Raw genomic sequence first — 23,439 nt, forward strand, 5'->3', positions numbered from 1 at the left:
GGGAGGTCTAGATTGGTGCGTGATTGGAATGGATGGCCATTGGATGTTGTGAGTGCAAGCAGTGTGAATGAATTCAAGAATAAGTATGATAGCTGGTTCGTGTACTATGTGGTCTCTCTCGATGAGTCCCTGACTCCCTGGCGGTCTCTCTTAATAATAATAATAATAATAATAATAATAATAATAATAATAATAATAATAATGTTTGCGTAACCGAAGTTGTAGTGATGGAAATGGTAACTCGCGGGATTTGAAAAGGATATGGTCATCAGCCTCGAGTGGTGTGTGTGCCTTCATCACGGATACTAAGCACCTTCTTCACAGTGAACAGTGTAATGTCAAGGTACATGCAGAGTACTGTTAGTGACCAAATGGTTCATTTAATCTTATAATATAGCTAGAACATCGGCAGTGCAGACACAGTCTCCCAGATGACGATAAACCTTACTCATGCATGTGGGATAACACAGACAAAGATCCGCAAGACATTCTCTTTAGGGTTGTCTTCAACTATACACTTACTGGACTAGAGGCATGAAAAAAGGTTAATTGGTCCGAAGAGTCGTGATTTCATTCAACTCAAATAGACCGGCGTGCGTATGATGCAAACAACACGACTTGATAGATCCTTTGACTTTTGGAATTGACCACAATTCCACTTCCAGACGGTGGAGGCGAAAACATGGTACACAATATGTTCAGCTAGTCAGAATTAGGATTCTATTCGCCAACGTATAACTGGGGTGGCCTACCGGCAAACTCGTAGCAAACCAAGTGCACTTTTCCGTGTTGTACCTGTTCCTATATCAAGATGGAGTCTTCTAGGATGATGCTGAGTCATGTGACTTGCCTATGCTGTGAGGAACTGATTTTAGAAACACACATAAAACATTACCCATTGTGAATGGCTGGTTGTGAAAGGAATGTTAAGCTCTCGAATGAGATTTTCCTTAAGGGCGCCTCCTAGAAGTCTGAAAATTAGAACCAAGGTACAGTTTGTTCTTTCGTGTATTTAATTTGAGTTTGGGAAAGTGCAAATAGAGAGCATCCTCTTCCCGATGGGATCACTTTCTATATAAATCTTTTTGAAGTGGTATTACATTGGTATAATGATATAGTTTAAGATTTCTCTTCCTCAAGAAAACAAAAACAGCTTCAATTAAATATTATATGTTAACCGAAGTTCTTTACTGTTTCTTTTTTTACTGATCAATTTTACTAATTTAATACACTGCTCAAGAATGCGCTTTGGTAGATGAGAAACTAGGAAAGACTTGGAGTCCCTTCTAGGACACAGATAAGGGATATGTTATGTTATGTTTTAATGTAATATGTATCAGTAATATAATTAAACGATATATTTCTGTATATTGTGTAAATGGGAGGAGGTGTCAGATCCTGGCCCTTTGCTTTATTTTTCTTTAATGCAAATACGCTGAGATATTTTTGAACTACTTGTACGTAACTGTACAACAAGGAGTACACAATAAAGATTTTGAAAAAATTCTTAGTTAATTAAAGAAAATAATTTGCAATAATCAATAGGTCACTCGGTCAATCAATTCATAATTATAGAAAATTGTTTTCTTCAGTGATTCGCTGTCTCTATAAATTATAATATTTCAGCGAACCGTAGATTTCCACAAATTGTCTTTCGGCAAATATTGTTTGTTGGAAGAATCACTTTTCGATTATCTGCTGTTTGATGGTTTGTTTTCGAAGAATTTTCTGTATACACCACTTCCTATGGCGACTATTATTGCTCTGTGGAATAATTTGAAAAAAGTTAAACTATATTTGATTTCTGAAGCAGTTTTTCTTTTATTAGAAAATTATTAAGCCCGCATTTATCGGGGAACTATAATATTATATTAGTATGCTGTATTAGTTTGCAACATTCGTGGTTGAATTTACATTAAAATAGCATCAAGTTATAAATGCTGTGTAACAATGCTATCATTGAAATACATAAGTGAATTTCAATAATAAAGTGAAATTAAATATTTTAAATAAGTAAACTAGTTTTTAGATTTAAAAATATATTCAAGAGAAAGAAATTAAATTTATAAAACATTTATGTATTATATATTAATTTTAGAAATAAATATATACTTTTAGTATTTAAGAAAAAACAATTTATTAATTAAACTTTAACAAGAACACCATTTTGGTTTTATATTAATATCTTTTATAATGCCTAAGAAGCGTATCCAAGTAAGATCTTGAATGGGATTTTCATACCACCTACTAATTTCATCATCCCTGACATATCAAAATTAAACATTACGGATGTTTAATTGGGCATCAAAACCAGTAATGGTGTCTATACAATTAAGGCTCAACTAAAACTAATAGTACTGTATGTCTGTAGAGAGAGAGAGCTAAGATAACAGGCTGGCAGATGTTAAGCTGTATTGGGATATCAATGTGTTTTTCAAAGGAATGTTATGGTCTCGGATGAGATTTTCCTCAAGGGCGCCTCCTAGACGTCTGAAAATTAGAACCAAGATTCAGTTTGTTCTTTCGTGTATTTATGTTTATTTGAGTATAAGTAGTGTTCATTTTCAATTCGCATCCGTCTATCTCTTTAACCAAGTGGAAGTTTTAAGCGAGCTTGTGCTACAAAGGAGGCAGAAGAGTTTCTGAAAAACGGGATAAGCATGGTAAGGAAAGCAAAAATAGGATTATGAGACAAATCTAGCGAAGTGGTTTGGGAAATTATAGGCAGGTCTTTCGTTTCTTGGTAAGTAAAATAATTATCGTGAAATAATTTCTGTAAATGTAGATCGCAGGCAACTGACTTCAGTAGAAGATAAAGTTGGATTATTAACCAGTCATCATCTTAAGTAGCTTCTCCAGTTTGGAGGTTAGTAATCGTGGTGCCCCAAGGTGTCTGTATCTGTGACCCATCAAAATTAAATATTACGGATGGTACTGTAATTGGGAGCCAGAACCAGTTACGGTGTCTATACATTTAAGGCTTGACAGGATAGATTCTATGTCTGTAGAGAGAGAGCTGAGAAAAGAAGGTGGCAGAAGATAAGCTGTAAAGGGATGGGTTGGGTTGGATATCAACTTGTTTTTCAAAGGAATGTGTGAAAGTGCTGGTAGGACGTTCCGAGTACTTTGAAGGTGGTTCGTTACTTGGAATTTTAATTCTAGCATACAGTTAAAGAAACAGAAAGAAAATGAGACCGTCCGTGGACAAGTGAACGAGTCAAAACAAAGACGGTAAATTGCAAGCCCGTTGGAGTAACAACCACGACACTTCCTGACAGATACCAAAATGTAGTTATAGTGTGTATATTGCCTCCGTTACGCATATAACAGAACATTGTGCCCTTCAATTGGAAATGACGTGCGTTCGAGTATTGTCCTGACGAGAGGAATTTTTATGTGGTTCTTTTCAGCTGAAGGTGAGTTAGCCGACCTGATACGGTGGTGGTAAGGTGTTTGTCTCAAAACTTTGAAGATAACCCGCATATAATCAAATCTGCCATGATTTGCCTGTATGGGGGAAAACAAAAGCCGTTTTTCAGACAAAAATTGAATGCTGTTGTTAGTGGTGATGGACAGTAAATGGCCCTTGATGGTAGAAGCAGCAGTTGTCATTGTGTGTATTTGGAAAATTAAAGTGTAGGAGAGACGGTGGGCATGTATGTAGTAGAGAAGAGAAGAGTAGAGTAGCGAAGAGTGATGTGCCCTCCCACGATGAGTCCTTGTACTCTTTAGAAGTGCCACATAATTATTATAATAATAACAGAGAAGTATCTCAAAATGAAGATGTGGGTGCATTGGGGTTCTGTTCTGTTCTTGGTCTTATGCTGTTTAATATTTATATTAACGATACAAGATGAAATAGTTAGATGATGATGATGCAGACTTAGAAAGAGACAACAAGAAATGAAGCTGACATTTTATAACTTAAGGGTGACATGAATTTGTTAGTGAAATACGTATACAGAGGATAATGGTTGCCTGCTTAATGTTGCCAAGTGTATGGTTTAATACGGTGGATGTTAAGGAACACAAAACATAACGATCGTGTTAAGAAACCTGAACAGTGAATAAGGAAGAACAAATAAGATGGCATCAAAACTAAGAAATATCGAATAGAAAAATCGATCAGAGATGTTCAGCGCACAGTTTGATTTTTTTCGGAGTGATTTTGCAAGAGAGATACAGACGTTATTTTTCAATATACACTTGTATAAAAGGAATTTAAAAGTATTATTACCAAATATATGTTTTGGAGCGCGAGTGTATTGAAATCGTTTTGGAGGTTTTTTGTTTGTAATATTTCTCTTGTTTTCTGACTTTAATAATTTTGATGTTGTTGTTGTTGTTGTTTTTTCTTTAGGCTGTTTACCTGACTGCCTGTGGCAGCGATTGGAATGGAAATCATTCGAAGAATCTTCTTACGAGGAAGAGGGTCTCGGTGGCAGCCTTTCTCTTGCTCTAATTCGCAGTTGGGAAGAAAATTGTTAGACTGAAGAATGGAAGATCTTATTATGCTTGGTACTTGTTTTCGTCTTTAGGTCAAGGCCTGTTTTTGAAGACGTAATAGTAATCGCCATCCTTTTGGATATTCGCATGAATGCTTTTCTCATGCTAACCACGGATTGTCATTTAGACTGGTTGATTTCCTAAGAGAGAGAAATCCGACATTATGATTATGAGGTTTCTATGAACATTTTCCTATCTTTAGAAAGTACCCCCCCATTTCCAGAAACGTTTTAATTACACATTACACACTTATGATATTAATTTAACTTTCGTCCTTAACGGAACTCCTGAATTCACAGCAAAATTATGAAATAAACATCATGAAGTTTTTCTTTGGAAATCTATCTCTGGATTTTGTGATCCCTCAAAACATATAAACGAATCAATTGTTATTAAAATTGAGGACATTATGGATCCAGTTCTGTTTTATATCCAAATATAGAAAGTCCGTTTAAAAGAAGTTTCAAAATTTACTAGAATGCTTATGAGAATAAACTCTTCGGTATAGGATGGCCTTGGTTTGTATTACTTAATGCACGCAAGTCCTACTCAGAAGCCCGAGTATTCGCCATTTTTTTTCATTAATACTTAAATTACGTTAAACCTAATTTAAGTACTAATTCCGGTCTGATAGTTGTTTCGAACAATTGGTTCTTTCTCAGCAGCAATCAGAAAGAAATGTATGTTTAAATCGTACAGTTTGCTAAAACTTTGTGAGAGACCTTAAAGCAGAAAACTTGTCAGTGCCTCAAACGGCATAGTTTCAATTTAGAATGAGGGATATTATAGATCTAGCCATATATATAAATAGTGATTTTTATATTAAAAATCTAGATTGTCGGCTTTTCTTTTGTAAAATTTTTTTTCTATCCCTCGATAGTTTTAGTGTACAGTTTATTTCAGCATCAGAATAATGACACCTTTTGCACAGATTAGGAAGAAAGAGGAAAAAATACGTTTAGTTTTGCTCTAACCACGTTAACCCTAAATCTATCAATGAAACCGGAATCAACGCTATTACTTCCACATATGACGGGTTAACGTGTTTGATTCTCAGTGCTTATGGAGAGCTTTCTGTCCGACCTGCTTGAATCTGCAGAGGGTGGAATTTTCTTCACCAACTTTGTGTGGTTATGGTTATTCGATTCAGCTGAAATTGGAAACTTGTAATTGGCAGGGCGCTTCCGCACATAGGTGTTTTTTTACAATTTTTTAAGAATGTGGTATGATTGCATTCAGTCATGCAGCACCGCTGAGTATGTTCAAATCACACAACAGTGGCACGGACTGGTTGTTGATCCTCACAGAAGAGGCTCAGTCTTAAGAACAAAAGTGTTTAAGAAACTTAAATTTGACACCGTTGTATATTAATTTCGTCCGGCACAAGTGGCAGTGGCCGCCTATTAGCTTTGAAGATAAGAACGGGATTGGTCATGACATTGAAACATTAACATTCTCAGTAATCTGAGAATGTAAGCAGTAAAATTCTCAGGCTACATTTTGACACTGTCATCCGTATGTTTAGCTTTTTAGAAAGCTAATCTTAAGTGTTTTAATGGCAGTCATGAATGCCGTCCATTGTCCTTGGATCATAGGATGACTGGAGGTATCCGCTCTTTTTTAATGATTTCGTCGTGAATGATGTATTTTCACTAGTAAGAGAAATTTTTCGTTTCTATCCTTTTTTTTTTCTGTAGACATCTTAAAATGCTTCCTTTATGATCTTGAAATGTCCTGTAAGTGGATTGAGATGGGTCGTGATTGAGTGCTTCGAATATTGTCAGCTCCAAAATCTGTGAATGAGTTTAGTTTCGATGACATGACCTGCATCTGAATGGGACGTTTTGTTTCAAGCAATTCAAGTTTGACTTGAGAAAGAGAATTAGAACTTGTCCACAACCTACGTTCTCCAAGCGACGAAAGTCATTCATTAGAAAAGAACACAATCTCTGTCATCCGTATCAATAAAATCACAGATATATTAACAAACGAAACTCGGGAAACAAATAAATTCCGAAAAAGCCATTAAATCATTCTGTACCTTTGAAGTAAATCAAAAGCAAGTCATAATTTTTGGGAACTATGACATATTTAGAATCATTTCTAGTAATTACACATGAATAAAATAGGAAACATAAAATGTATATATTTCGAGAGAGAGAGAGTAAAAATATATATATATATATGATCTTTATCATTTAAAGTAATTAATTTTTGTTATTTGTTTCATTGATTCAAAAAAAAAAGTTCGTTCACATATCCTTTATTCATTGGGAAAGGAATCAACAATCTTCTTTGGGTCGACGAGAACCAAGACGAAAAAACAATCTGAGACCCAACTGTATTTTATTTAAAAGAAATAAAATCATAAAATATTTCATAATTTAAAAAATATATTATGGTGTATAAAATAGCAATTTATTAAAATAATATAAAATCTGTTATTCTTAGGATAAGGGTGTACTTTTGAGTTTCAGCCGATTTTATCAAAGATGTCAATTTTCTCTCTCTCTCTCTCTCTCTCTCTTTCCCCCTCCCCCTTCAACAATACAAAGTGATTTTTTTTTCTTGTAGCACTCACCAACAAAAATGAGAGCCGTATTTCAACAAGTCTGCCTACTCTGGACACCTGTTTTGAGAGTATGTAACAGTATTTTATTGTAGTAATACGACCATAAATCGCTACTTTCAAATCCAGCAGATTGCCTTCAAGTTAAATTAAGTGATCTGGGAGTTATTTTGAACACACTAAAATGCAGTCTGTTGGCGATCCCAAGATAAAACAAGACATCTGCTCACGTATTTGCGCCTTGGTTTTGCCATTTTTTAATATTCTTAAAACGTACCAATTCGTTTTAATATTTTTCTCGAAATAGACGGGAAAAGTATTAGATATTACATTAGTTTTCTTAATTTGAACATTTGAATAATCTTGAAATTGTAACTATTTCTTAAATCTATGCTCTGTCTCTGTGCCTTTCCATGAATACCAGAGACCTATTTTCTCATTCGAACAACGCTGAATCGGTAAAATTAGTTTATTTCACCTTACATAAACTGATTATTTTATTTTTATATTTTTATTTATACATATTTAAGTTTATGTACTTTTTGTTTTGGCTAGATGGGCGAAGCAAGACTGCTTTTCATATTCCCCGTTATCTGTAAAAGAAAATGTGTGGATTGGGTGTTATTGAGCTATAAACTCTGGTCATGGCAAGGTGATAGCAACAGCCGAGCCACAGTTAAAACTTCATTGGTTACTGTATAAGTAAAGCCATCTCTAAAATTAAGGATGATCCCTAGACCACTCAATAGTGGTCGAAAGACCGTCCAACTCAGCGACGGGCTTCCCCACCATCGAGCAGAGCCGCTCATATTCCAGGGAAAAGCATTCACCGACACAGCCCCTCACTGGGTCATGCTGGAGAAGACTCTCATCGGAGACTCAATGCTTTCTCGGGCAATCTCCCCCCTCACCGGCAGCAAACCTAAGAGAGCGAAATTCTGCGTCCAAGGGGGTCAGCAACAGCCTGTAGCCAATGAAGTTAGAACTTCATTGGCTACAGCATTGCCATCTATTATCCTCTGGAATGGAATCTCCCCACGAACTTCTTTTTATTAATAGTCCTTATAAGGATTGGCTTAAAGGGGCGAAGCAAGATTGCTTTTCATATTCCGCGTTGTCTGTAGAAGACGGTGTAAGGATAAGGTGTTATTGAACTATAAAGCTCTGATCATGGCAAGAGGGTAACAGCAATAGCCGAGCCTCATTTAGAACTTGATTGGTTACAGCATTACCATCCATTACCCTCCCTGGGTGACAATTTTAGTCGCCTCGTACGACATGCATCAGCTACATTGGTGCTATTCTTATCCCGACAACCACACGAGGATCATGCTAATCTGGGTTTTATCTTAAAAAGTAGAGTATTATGATATTAAAAATGTAACGGTGTATTATATATTTTTAGAATATTAGAAAACATTTTAAAAATTTCTTAATTTTTTCGAAAAATATATATTATTCTCTTATATTCTAGATAAATAAATAAAATTTATATTCACATTTTCTAATAAAGTGTTTTTTCTTCGAACTATTTGTTAATAAACAAGATATTGTAGATTTAATATTTTTCAATAATTACTTAAATTCTACGAGATCTTAATAACATCAGCTACGCAACTTATATAACCAAAAAAATCGGCGGGAAATCCTCTTCGCCTTTGTTTAGATAGGATACGGTTTTGTTTGGAAGACAAACCTTTTATATAAACTTTCTTTTAATACGATATAAAATATTTTAGAATTATAAAAAGTAACTAAAATAAAATGATTAGTATTTTATAGAAATTTTTCAAAAATGTTTAATACTATGTATTTTAGAACACCTTTACATAATTTTAATTTAAGAATTATATATAATAATATCTTATTGAAACAACGTCTTGGGAGAGAACAGGAAGCGAATCAATCGACCGTGAGATGCGGTGATTGATTCATTCAATCCAATACCCTTGGAGGGTAATGGATAGCAATGCTGTAGCTAATGAAGCTCTAACTGAGGCTTGGCTATTGCTGTTACCCTCCTGCCATGATCAGAGCTTTAATAACAGCTCAATAACCTTATCCCTACACTGTCCGCTACAGATAACGGGGAATATGAAAAGCATTCTTGCTTCGCCCCTTTAAGCCAGTCCTTATAAGAACAACGTCTTTGGGATTGAAGATCATACCGGATGGAAAATTGTTGCATCTGACTATTGATAAACATGTATTGTAGTACATGCTAAGGTTAAACATGTTCTTTTTTAAATCTGACAATCGGAAATATTACTGTTTTCAAGATTTGTCGCGCTTATTAATTATATTATATTATATTATATTATATATTATGTATTACTGTTTTCAAGATTTGTCGCGCTTATTATATTATATTATATTATATATTATGTATTACTGTTTTCAAGATTTGTCGCGCTTATTATATTATATTATATTATATATTATATACCGTTTTGAAAGGCAAAATCCAGGATATCATGTCCAAATAGCAGCCATGTTTTCTGATCTCTCACGAAAGGTAACTTTTGTCCAGCCCTACTTCCACCTAATTCATACTAACTTGGGTGTTTTCTATTTCGTCATTCTCGAGAGAAAAAAGCCAATTTGAACTTTTTTTTAAAAAAAAAAAATTTTCTTCTTATCAATATATTGAAGATCTTGGTAAATGTCCACATGCCATTCCAAATGCGCAACGTTGTTTATTCCCATTTGTTTTTTTTTTACCAAAAGAGATTGGCAAAACCTTATCCAAACATTTCCTAATCTTGATAGATTTCTCCGATAGTCTTTAAGCCTTGAGTCCCAGAGTGACTCCTGTTCGAATATCGCCTTTTCATTTTCGACTGTTCTGCTGGTATCTAATCTAGCTCGTATTCAAGCCACTACTAAGAAGCGTGGCGAATGGCAAATCTCATTACCAAATTAATCATCGAATTATATTACACAAATTACCTCAATCTTTCTCATTTCACTGTTTTTAAATGTAGTGGAAGGAATCATTAACTCAACTTTTACGCTATCGCTGTCTAAAGGTGCTTGAAACTTTTCAAATGAATTTCATCACTGTTGACCAACAAGGATGTTTGGTCAACAGTGATTCTTCTTGGACATGTCATTCATCGGTAGATGAATCTCTTGGAAACGTTTAAGGAATACCAAGTGGCTGTTTTTGATATTTTAAAAATATTTGATCAGGTTTAGTATAACGCCCTATTTATGACCTATCATCATATGGTGTGTCTTCTTGCTAGCAAACTGCCGTCTGTCATCACACATAATGTGCGTCCAGAGAGAGAGAGAGAGACGGCAAATGAGTTTGCCAGGATGGAGGAGGGTGATCTGAAAAGTTATTGGCCTCGACCATAGATGGCAAAACTACCGGCAAGATTTTTGTTAAAAGTTGGTACATCTGTCATAAGCATCCATGTGAAACTGCAAGTCATTCTATCAAGTAGTTTTTTTAATACAGCTGTCCGAAGCAAACGTGTTTGTCTGTATCCCTTGAAATGAATAAAATTGAGAATCATGGGGTTATAAAAATCTTTATAAAAGAAGGTTTAACGCCAAAAGAAAGTCATTCGAAGTTCATAAAAGGTTATGGGCACTCTTCTCCTTCGATTTCCACAATTAAGAAATTGGCTGCCGAGTTTAAACGTTGCAGTATCAGCCTTGAAGATGATGTACGTGAAGGAGGTCCAAAAAGTGTCGAGAAATCATTGATCAAGTGCACGATATGGTATTGGGTGACTGGCGAGTCACAGTGCGTAAAATGGCTCAGACTGTAGGCATTTCAAAAGAACGTGTAGAATATATTTAGCATGAATAAATGCATATGATAAAGCTTTGCTCAAGATGGGTGCCGCGCTTGCTCACAGCAGATCAAAAACGCACTCGCATGAAAATCTCTGAACAGTGCTTGGAGCGTTTTAAGAAGAATTAAACTGATTTTTTGCGTCGATTTATTACTATGGGTGAGACTTGATTTCATCACAACAGACAATAATCCAAACAGCAGTCAAAACAGTGGACAGAAGCAGGTTGTTCAGCCACAAAGAAGACAAAGTCGGTTCCATCAGCAGGAAAGGTCATCGCATCAGTGTTTTGGGATGCTCAAGGCATTTTGTTTATTACTTATCTTAAAAAGGGTAAAACAATAACCGGGGAATATTATTCCGATCTTTTAACCAGTTTAAACAAAAAAATTCGCGAGAAATGACCCGGTTTGCAGAAGAAAAAATCATCTTTCATCAGGACCATGCACGTATCCACAAAAGTATTTTGGCAATGGGAAAATTAAGGCAGCTGCACTATGAATTGTTGGAACATCCGCTTATTCCCCAGATATTGTTCCCTCTGACTTCTATCTCTTCCCAAAATTAAAACTCTTCCTCGCTGCTTAGCATTATTCTTCGAATGAAGAGGTGATTGCAGCTGTAGAGGGGTATTTTACAGATCGTAGAGAACCACTACAGGAATGGGATAATGGAGCATCGCTGGTATAAATGTATTTGTCTTAAGGGAGATTATGTTGAAAAATAAAAATAATTTTGCAATTATAAATTCGTTTTTTTCATTGCTAGACCGAGAACTTTTTAGACCATCCTCGTACATTTGCGTGATTGTAGATGGATCATCATCCTCAAGTTCTCCTCAGAGCTTCCTAAAAATACCAGACTCAGGACACATGAGTTCTCTTTTTCACTGAGGTTCGGTTTCTTCTACTTGCATTGTCTACAAATGTTTTTATGGTCACTGTTCAGCAGAAGTGACATGAATAATTTCCCCATTAGGCGGCCGAAACGGTTGGTCGTATAGTTTAGCTTCTACATCTCCCTTCCTCCCTCTTTTTGGAGGTTTTTCCTTACGGGAAAGCCAAATTTTATGTATAGCTGTTTTCAGCTTTCTGCGAGCTATTTTTTTTTTTTTTAATCCTGTGTGTATTAAGATCCAGCGACGAGTTTCTTGTAAAGTTTTAGGTTTTGTTCTACACAGTAATGTTAGGCAATGTAATAGCTTTAACGCCACAACTTCTTAACCCTTCGAGGATATCTGGATTGTTTGTCCCCGACTATAATAACCTACGAAGGGTTAGGGTAACCATACCAACCGGACAGCTTCGTACAACAAGCTGAGTAGAATACCAAATACCACCCCCCATTACTTAACTGCAGAACGGACACAACCAACAGCTTTGGAGACAGAAATCAGGTTATCAAGAACAAGCCAAAAGCACAGTAACTTAGCGTTTGGTCTGTTCTTGCATGCTAATATAGCTGCAGAATGCAAATTCTTGTCACGTATAAAATACTACTTTCATGCACAAATACTGCAGTAGAGAACATTAAAGTCCAATAATACTTCAATGACAACACCGTGACCCTCGCGAGAAAAGGTGACTGTTATTTTTGCCACAAAAGAAAACACGCCTTTGGAAAAGTACCTTCTTTCGCTAATCATACCGCCAAAATGCATTACCGATGCCTCCTGGGTAGCTGGAACAATACAGGTGTAGTTTAGCTACACTTTATGTTCAGAGACAATATTGCAAAATGACAAGATATAATCTCCTTCAATCTAGAAGCAACTCCGATAACACTAGCGGTAACAAAAATAACGTTCCCACTAAATTCCTTATCATCTCTTCCGAGAAATATTACCAAAGAAGGCTCAGTTACTGAAGAAATAGGCACGCTGTTAGTAGCCATAACTAAGCCTGAATTTGCACATGCGTAGAGCCTCTACCGCCAGAAAGAAGCCCATATAAAAAAAATATTCATATATTTCCGGCCTGGTTGGCTGAGTGGTTAGCGAATCAGCTCTCCAGCCAAAAGGCTGCGGGTTCGAATCCCGACGTGTGATTGGATGTTTGCGATTGACTAATGGTGGTCGACGGTAGATGGCGATGATGTAGACGATGAAGGTAGTTGTAGTTCATGGATTGGTAGAGACAGAGTTGTAGAGTTGGTGCCCTCCCACGATGTGTCTTTAAAGGACTCCTTGGAGGTGTTACGTAATAATAATTATAATTATTTAAATTAAGAGGATATTTAATCCCACATTATTTCAAACCCGAATAAGAAACTCTAAGATAGAAATCGAAGCGTTTCATGCCGAATATAGCAAGCTATAAAAGTTAGGCGAGTCTAAGCGTTAGCAAAAACCTTGTTAGTACAATACCGGGAAAACTCGTAGTAAAGGTGGATAAAGCAAGGATCACTATTCTTAGTATTAACCCTAATGTAAAACTCATCCCCTAAGAGATGGGAGACAGGTCACTAATACCGGTGTCAACGTTTATTGAGGTTTCATCGGGGAGTAGGCAGATCAAGGTGAGACCTCAATAAAGGTTGAAACCGGTCTGCGTAGTGACCTATCTCCCTTAATGTAAAACAACATACATCTCCTAGGGTATGGGTTTTACATTAGGGTTAATACTAAGAACAGTGATTCTAGCTTTATTCACCTTTACTATGAGTTGCCTCGGTATTGCACTACCCAGGTATTTGCTTACACTTAGACTCGCTGAACTTCTATAGCTTGCTATATTCGACATGAAACTCTTTGATTTCTATCTTAGAGTTTCTTCTTGGGCTTTGAAATAATGTGGGATTAAATATTACCTTAATTTAAATAATTTTTAAATCGCCGAAATGAAGCCTTTTGACTCTTTATTTCATTAATAATAATAATAATTTCTAACGAATCAGAACAAATGTCCTATCTAAAATTGCCACCTAGAAGAGACCAAAGGCATAGAGCTATAACGGCAGTGAAAAATACACCAACACAAGAAGAAAAAAAAAACATAAACGGAATTTTGTGTATAAAATACTCAGTTTAAACAAACTCTTACAGGAAAAAGCAGAAAACACTCCAGAGTATCATCCTAAACGTGCGCACCTGGCGGTTATTAAGCAAAGCACTCTAGCGATGAACTGCAACAGCGTAATAAAACCAAGACATTGCTTGCTTTACGAACAGTGGTTGTTGCAAAAGAGATGAATTGGATGAGTAACTCCATATAACGGCTCAGTAACTGAGCCGTTCTTGTTGCGTCTGAGTTCTGTTGCAAACAGAACTCAGACGCAACAGTAGATATCCGATAATGAAGAAAGTATACGTGGACAGGTTGAAGAAGCCAAAACTGAATATCCTCATACAGAAGGTGCCCTTACCAACAAACATTTCATCTTTTCTAGAAAACATGCAGTGTATCCTCACAGGTATCAGTAGTTGGTAAGTATCAGTAGTCCTCAAAGTCACTACGAAAATCCTTGAAATCATGTCACATCGCCAGCATGCATTCCAAACTAAAGGAGTAAAAGAATAGAGCAGAGGATAACATGGACAAGAGGAATTACCTCTTTCATGGTTTAACAAACAATATAAATTTTAAAATCATGACATTCTGCATCGTATCTTTAAATGCAAGAGAATGTGTTTCTTGTGTACGAAAAATGCTAGTTCTTGAGCAGATCTGATGCAACAGCTAATTTTCATTAAGATGGGTGAAAGTTGTTATAAAATTCATCATTCCTGAATTCAACAACATTAAGGTGTAAAGATTAGCCTAGTTATCTGCACTGAATCCTTGGCAGATAAGTTGAAGTTGCTCTGGCTGGCAACTTCAACTGCACAACTAACCAAAATTATTAAAAGCTGAACATAATAGCAAGGTAATATACAGCCTTACTTAACAGACAGACATCAACTAGCTGATGCAGAAAATGTCGTACACCTAAATATCAGTTCACATAATAGATGGCAGACCACCATATCAAGCTTGACCAGACAGGCGCTACATATCCAACATGCTCAATGTCAATGTTCCTCTCATCTGAGGCATCTCTCTCCCTTCTTTCATCTCAGATCACTTTATTATTAAACTGGAACTCTTCATCGTCTCAAAATTATTCAAGAGAAGAAGTGCCTACTGAATCTTCAATAATGCGTTTCTGCAAAATCTAGATAATGTATCTGGAAATAGTCATTCTCTTCAATGCTGACCAAATCAAAATACATGACAAGCCCCTTGAAAAGGTAGTGGCCCAGTCGTAATAACAAATGAAATTACACAGTCACCATACGAGTCAATAGAAACACATTAGGATCAAGCAACTTGAGCACAGCTCCACTATCTTTCAGAAAGTCTATGATATCTGTCCATTCTTCAGGCCATGCCACACATTTTGCTCTAGAAGAAAAGCGCCATAATAGTTCAACCACCATATCAACCATCTGTTCTCAAGGGCGCCGCATCATAGAAGACCCAAATCAAATCGTATTTGATATATTACAGTACTATCAGATTACATACATTTCTGCAGAAGCCTCCAGGGAAGCTATCAGAGAATTCCCGAAAGGAACCAGGAAAATACCTCATGCCATGCAAAAAAAAAGCATAGATAAAAGCAATTACTCTAAAAGACTTAAAATCAGCATGCAGCTCCCTACCAAGAACCCCCCCCCCTCAGTCATATCTAGATCCACATCAGAGTTCTTCCAAGTTTTCCAGGTTATATCGAATTGGATCGTTCTTCCTCAAAATACTGAAAGACGCCTACTGTAATGGACTGCGACAATCTACTACAACTGCAGTGACAAGTGTTGTTCCCAAGAAGGGAGATTTAGCCCAACCTTTGAAACTGGAGACCAATTTCTCTAATAAACCCTATCTGCAAAATTATCTGCAAAGTTTTGTGGTAAGATCTCGAATGGGATTTTTCTACATCATTTAAACCATTTAGTCTGAAAATTAGTAGCAAGCAGAAGGTTCAGTTTTTTGGATGAAACATTTTCCAATACTTGTTGTTCGATGATTTGCATATTTTCAGCATACGCTACTTCCTGTGACATCTATGGTATTTCTCTTTGGAATAGTTTGAAAAGAGTAAAACTATGGTTGATGTACAAAGCAGTTTTTCTTTTATGAAAATGTATTGTTTTATTAAAATTATTAAGCCTCACATTTATCTGACTATGGTATTAGTACTCTATATTTGTGGAAAGTATTTTACCTTGGGTATAATAAATGTTACAGATACCAAGTTATTTTAAACCTGGTTTTACTCCATTTCCCAAGTAAGCAAACAGAGAAGTAAGTTAAGTTTACGCCTGCAAGTGTTGCAAGTCTGGGTGACCCCGCACGTAGTACAAGTCAGACTTGACTTGTAGACGCAAACGACTTACTTGTCTGTTTGCTTACTTGAGAAATGGAGTAAAACCAGGTTTAAAATAACTTGGTATCTTTAACAACTATTCTATATTAGTTTGCAACCTCGTGTTTGAATGTATATTAAAATAACGTCAAGTTATACTGTAAAGGAAGGAAATAAACTGCTATCCTTGAAATACATATTAGTGACTTTCAATAATAAAGCCTAATTAAATATTTTAAATAAGGAAAGTAAATTACTTTTCAGATTTAAAAAAATATATATTCAAGAGAAACAAATTATATTTATAACACATTTATATAACATTTTTTTTAGAAAAAACGCAAGAATTTAGTTATTGAAAAAAGTTGATTAATTATACTTTTAAAGAGAACACCATTTTTGTTTCTATTAATGCTTTTTATAAGATATAAATAGAGTTTGGATTCCAAATGGGATTTTCCTTCAACACTCCTCCTAAAAGTTATAAACTTTTAACCAACTAAGCTGTAGTTTCAGTTTATTCTTCCGTATATATTCTAGGCAAGTCTTTTGTTTCGTGGTAAGTAAAATAATTATCGTGAAATAATTTCAATCAATGTAGATGACAGGCAACAACTAACTGCCTTCAGTAGAAGATGAACTTGGATTATTAACCAGTCTTCATCCGAAGTAGATTCTCCAGTATGAAGTTAGCATTCGCGGTGTCCGTATCTCTGACCTATCAAACTTAAACATTACGGATGGTACTGTAATTCGGCCCCAAAACAGTTACAGTGTCTATAAAATTAAGGGTCGACTGGATAGTGTTCTATCTCTGTAGATGAGAGAGAGAGCTGAGATAAGAGAGTGGCGGAAGATAAGCGGTAAAGGGATTGGGTTGAGTGGGATATCAACGTGTTTTTCAAAGGAATTTGTGAAAGAACTTGTAGCACTTTTGTAGTACATTGAAGGTGTTTCGTTACTTGGCATTTTAAATCTAGCATACAGTTAAAGGAACAGAAAGAAAATGAGACAGTCCGAGGAAAACTGGAGGAGTCAAAACAGAGACAGTAAATTGCAAGACGTTGGAGTAACGACAACAACACTGTCTGACGGATACCAAAATGCAGTTATAGTGTGTATGTAGTGTATATTGCCTCCATAGCGGAGCATTGTGCCGTTCGATTGGAAAAGACGTGCGTTCGATTGTCTGCATACAGGAAATTAGACATAGGAGAGCCGGTGGGAATGTGTGTAGTGGAGTAGAGTAGAGTGCCCTCCTACGATGAGTCTTTGTACTGTTTGGAGGTGTCACGTAATTATAATAATAATAATAATAATAGAGAAGCATCCTAATGTGGGTGAAATGGGATTCTCTTCTGTTCTTGGCCTTATGACAGAAATAGACAACAAGAAATGAACAGGATATTTTATAACTTAAGGGTGACTGGAATATGATAGTGCAATAGGTATGCAGAGGAAAGTGGTGGCCCACTTAATGTTAACAAGTGTATGGTTTTATACTGTGGATGTTCACGAACGTAGCTATTATGTTGAGAAAGCTGAAGAGTAAGAATAAGGAAGAACAAATAAGATGACATCAGAACTAAGGAATATCGATTCGGACAATGGCTTGCAGTGAGTTTGACTGAATAGTTTGTTTTTGCGGAGGGATTTCACAAGACAGGCACAGACATGATTTTTCAATATACACGTGCATAAAAGGAAAACGACAGAAAGAGATAAAAGGAATGTGTCAATACACTCACTCCAAAACATATATTAGCAAATATACGTTTTGGAGTGAGTGTATTGAAAGCGTTTTAGAGTTTTTGTTTTGTTTGTTTGTAATATTTCTCTTGTTTTCTGAATTTAATAATTTCGTTGCTGTTTTTTTCTTTAGGCTTTTTACCTCCCTGCCTGTGGCAGCGATTGTGGAAATCATAAGAAGAATCTGATCTTCTTACGAGGAAGAGTGTCTCAGTGGCAGCATTTCTCTTGCTCTAATCCCACTTGGGAAGTAGAAAATTGTTAGATTGAAGACGTAATAGTAATCACCATCCTTTTGGATATTCGCATGAATGCTTTCGTCGTGCTAACCACGAGTTATCATTCAGACTGGCTGATGTCCTAAGAGAGAGAAATCTGACATTATGATTATGAGGTTTCTATGAACATTTTCCTAATTTTACAAAATTTCTCCCACCCCATTTCCTCTAATGATCTTCAGAAAAATTTTAATTACACATTACACACTTATTATGTTAATTTAAATTTCGATTGGTAAGTTTTGCTGTTAATTCCAATTCACAGCAAAATTATGAAAAAAAAACATTATGACGTTTTTCTCCGGAAATCTGGGTGTGAATTTTTTTTTATCCCTCAAAACATATAAACGAGTCAGTTGTTATTAAAATTGAGGACATTATGGATGCAGTCCTCTTTTATAGCCAAATATAAAATATAAAAAGTCCGTTTAAAAAAAGTTTCGAAATTTACTCGAATGCTTAAGAGAATAAACTCTTCGGTATAGGTATTGGTTTGCATTACTTAAAACACATAAGTTCTATTCAGAAGCCCGAGTATTCGCCTTTTTTTTTCTCATCAGTACTTTAATTACGTGAAACCTAATTTAAGTACTAATACCGGCTGATAGTTGTTTCGAACAATTGGTTCTTTCTCATCAGCAATCAGAAAGTAACAAATGTTCAAATCGTAAAGGTTCCTAAAACTGGGTGGGTGACCTTAAAGCAGAAAACTATTCAGTGCCTCAAATAGCATAGTTTCAAATTAGAATGAGAGATATTACAGATCAAGCCATATATTGAAATAGTGATTTTTATATTAACAATCTCGATTATCGTCTTTTCTTTTGTAAAATTTCTCCTTTCTATTTTTCCCTCGATAGTTTTCGTGTATAGTTTATTATTAACATCAGAATAATGACACCTTTTCTGTCTCTTCCCCCCCCCCTCCACCGAACAATACAAAGTGAATTTTTTTTCCTTGTTGCACTCATCCACAAAAATGAGAGCCATATTTCAACAAGATAGACCTGCCTACTCTGGACACCCTTCGAGAGTATGTGACAGTATTTTATTGTGGTCATACGATCCAGAAATGACTACTTCCAAATCCAGCAGATTGACTTTGAGTTACTTGAAGTGATATTGGAATTTTTTTGAATACACTAAAATACAGTCTGTTCGCGATCCCAAGATAAAACATGACATCTGCTAACGTATTTGCTACTTAGTTTTGCCATTTTTTAATAATCTTAAAACATACAACTAGTTTTAATATTTTTCTCGAAATAGACGGGAAAATTATTAGATATTACATTAGTTTTCTTAATTTGAAAATTTAAATATTCCTGAAATTGTAACTATTTGTTTAAATCTATGCTCTGTGCCTTTCCATGATTAACTGAAGTTTATATTCTCATTCCAAAACAACTCTGAATCGACAAAATCAGTTTACGTCACCTTATTAGGTGACATAAATGATTATTTTAGTTTTCTATTATTTTTATTTATATTTATATATATTTAGGTAGTTTTTTTCGGCTAAATGGGTGAAGCAATTATGCTTTTCATATTCCCCGTTATCTGTAGAAGAAAATATGTGGATGGGGTGTTATTGAGCTATAATCTGTGATCATGACGGGGTGTCGGCAATAGCCGAGCCTCAAATAAAACCGCATTGGCTACAGCAGGGTTTCCCAAACTTTTTTTCCGTGGCCCGGTTATTTCAGTACTTCATCTTCGTGACCCACTAAAATTTTCATGCCCAGATTTGAATGTTTATAGAGATTTCCCTTATTATTATTTTAATAAAGAAGCATTTACTCTTACAAAAATATAAAGAAATTTAACTAAAGCCAAGTAATTTATTAATGAGAAGTGTAATGTTATTGTTTGTTAACTAGAAACTTTAGGTTTGGAGGAAAAGATGATAACTTATTTCTTAAATCCGATTTCACTTCCAATCGGTTTCTATATTTATTTTTCAGAAATTCCAGTGTTGAAAATCCTGTTTCACTCTTATAAGTTGTGTCAAAAGGCATTAGAAATTTCATCGCTTTTTCGCTAAAACTGGGAACTTCTGATGGCAAGACAGCCAAAAAAGCTTTGAGTGTATCACACGACAGTTCAATTTAATAATAATAAAAAAAAAACAGTTAACGCCTTTTTATTCCCGTATATTTCAGAGAGTAGGCGAGGCCTTTTTTTTTTTTTTTTTTTTTAGCCTTATCTAACTTTTGGAGACTGAGTGGGCAGTTCAATCTCTACTGGTACCATTAGAGATAGCTTGCCCAAGGATATCACTAACTAAGCGGCACACAGTGAAGAGAGACGGCTCAACAAATGCCGCCATCTTGTGTTCTCTAATCCTAACACTCGTATTTAATATCTGAAATAATGTGGGTTCAACGGTCGATTTTCTTGAGTTTACGGGACGAAAAACCCAAGTTTCTGGGAGAAAAAACCCGCTTGTCCGTGCCAGAGATCGACTAACTAGGGAATCGGTCGAAAAAAGGCTTAGAAAATTTTCTTCTAGTCTCCGACTAAATTCGAAACCAAGAAGTCTTCCTTCGTGCGGTTAAGCGCCGTGGTGTGCAAACGCCACAATCAGCGAGCTACATAGGCTCCCCAGTTCAATTATAGATTCAATATCTGAATCCGGCAATTGTGTCTCAGATTCTGCGTTCACTGTAAAAGGGTTCCTTATCCATGCTTTGTTGCTGTTGATTGGGGGAAATATTCCTTCAAACTTGCCTGCAGTCCTAACATATGTTCCTTGACTACAGCTGAAATCTCATCTGGCAGGGAACTCATATTATTCACTTTGTGTAATTCTGTTAGCTTTGTAAAAGGTTTGTAATTCCCTGCTTCCACACGATGGGACGACAAATTGAGTTTTTTTGTTGCAGCTTCCACCATCTCTTGCACTTTAAATCAGTTCCATTGCTACCTTGTAATGTCAGATTTAAATTATTCAAAAAACGAAAAATGTCACAAAGGTAGGCAACCTTCAATAACCAATTGACATCATGAAAACTGTTTTTGAATTCAAATATTACATCCCTCGCCATTGGGGATGTTGGGCTAAGAACATTAAAACTTCATTCTTCATTTCAATAAGTTTTCTTAAAACATTCCCTCTTGACAGCCATCACACCTCGCAGTGTAAAAGATGTTCATGTTCACTCCCCATTTCTTTGCACAGCGCAGAGAATATTCTTGAATTCAATGGACGAGATTTTATAAAGTTTCTAAATTGGCAAATTTACAATCTTTATAAACGGCATTCTTTTAACAGCCAATGCTTCTCTGTGTATGTTAATGCACCCATACAGTCTGGTGCTACGACTTTGATCTTCGCAAAAAGTCCAGTACTTGCGCCTGCCATCGCTGCTCAGGCCCACACATTTCTTCCGTTCAATGCCCTTTTCATTGGTGTAATTTGAAATTAAATTAAAAATTTCTTCAGCTCTTGTTCTTGTTGATAGAGGTTTACAAAAAAAAAAAATTCTGTGTGAGTTGTATTGTCACAATCGTATCTCATAAAACACATTAAATTGATATTGCGCGATATGTCTGTACTTTCATCGATTTGCAAGGGAACAAGCTGCAGTCTTTTAAGCGACCTCCGGCAGTTTCTTCGATATTTGATAGCGTCAGCATATTTACTTGGCTCTTGTCGTTTTTATCACATATTCGAGATGCTAACATTTTGATTGCTGGAACTATTAATTTTCCGGCAACTGTGTGAGGATAACCTGTTTCAGCAATTAATGTTGATATTTCATAAGAAGCCATTACAAGGTTTTCAGACTGAGCGCCCTGATAAAAATTCGAAGACATAGTCTTCTTGGTAGCTATTAGTTCTCTCTTTTTGTTTATAAAGAAATTTGTTGGCTTATTACTGTAGTTCGGATGTTTCAATTCCAAATGTCGCTTCAACTTTGAAGGTTTCATGGACTCGTTTGAAAGTGCCAAACAACAAATAACACATAATGGTTTGTCATCTGCACCCTTGATGAAACCAAATTGTATGCAATCATCATTTTTTGTTGTTGTTTTATTCCCCATTTATTCATTTAAACGGGTAATGGCAAGTGAGATGAAGAAAGATTGAAATAAATTATTTAGATACAATTATAATAATTGCGGTTGTTCAATTATAATAATTGAACTTTGCCTGGTGGGTTCAATTATAATAATTGAACCCACCAGGCAAAGTACACGATCAGTAAATGAAAAAAAAAAAAAAAAAAAAAAAACGCTCTCTCTCTCTCTCTCGATGCTTAACTCAAACTGAACAAGCAGAGTGAGTAAACATACGCCAGACCGCCAAACGATTCACTGGAAAAGAGACTGTGAAATTGCGACGCGAGCAGAGCGCGGTTTTCATCTCTGTTAATTAAACTATTTATTCATTAGTTCCGATTAAACGCTATTTAGTTGTATTTTAGAGTTTCGTCAAAAAAAAGAAAACCCCCAAGACGAAACACTTAGATTTTCGAGAGTTTTTTTAGGCGACCCGGCATTTAGCTTAGATGACCCAGCGTCAGGTTGTGATCACCATATTGGAAAAGCTGGGCTACAGCTTTGCCATTTGTTACCCTCTGGAATGGAATCTTGCCACGAATTCCTATCCTTACAGTTATAAGGACTGGCTTAAAGTGGCGAAGAGAATGCTTTTCATCTTCCCCGTTATCTGTAGGACAGTGTAGGGATAAGGTGTTATTGAGCTATTAAAGTTATGATCATGGCAAGAGGGTAACAGCAATAGCCAAGCCTCAGTTAGAACTTCATTGGCTACAGCATTGCCATCCATTACCGTCCAAGGGTATTAATCACATCATTTCACGGTCGATCAAGCCATTCCTTTCTTATAAAGTCCTTATAAGGACTGGCTTAAAGGGACGAAGCAAGAATGCTTTCCATCTTCCCCGTTATCTCTATCGGACAGTGTAGGGATAAGGTGTTATTGAGCTATTAAAGTTCTAATCATGGCAAGAGGGTAACAGCAATAGCTGAGCCTCAGTTAGAACTTCATTGGCTACAGCATTGCTATCCATTACCCTCCAAGGGTATTAATCACTGCATCTCACGGTCGATTCCCCGAGCCTAGATCTTACCATCCTTATAAGGACTGGCTTAAAGAGGCGAAGCAAGAATGCTTTTTATCTTCCCCGTTATCTGTAGAAAACTGTGTAGGGAT

At 35.9% G+C, this 23,439-nt stretch overlaps 1 protein-coding gene across 1 annotated transcript; it reads right to left on the minus strand.

Moving 5' to 3' along the window:
- Nucleotides 1-21,785: 21,785 nt before the first annotated feature.
- Nucleotides 21,786-22,304, minus strand: LOC150094012 (protein ZBED11-like). Its single transcript, XM_090412936.1, has one exon. It carries the CDS (start codon nucleotides 22,302-22,304, stop codon nucleotides 21,786-21,788), a length of 519 nt encoding a protein of 172 aa, XP_090269062.1.
- Nucleotides 22,305-23,439: the final 1,135 nt, after the last annotated feature.

This window comes from Typopeltis vanoorti, chromosome 23 (assembly GCF_054136105.1).
Source record: "Typopeltis vanoorti isolate ZY-2024b chromosome 23, IOZ_Tvanoo_1.0, whole genome shotgun sequence".
Taxonomy (NCBI): domain Eukaryota; kingdom Metazoa; phylum Arthropoda; class Arachnida; order Uropygi; family Thelyphonidae; genus Typopeltis; species Typopeltis vanoorti.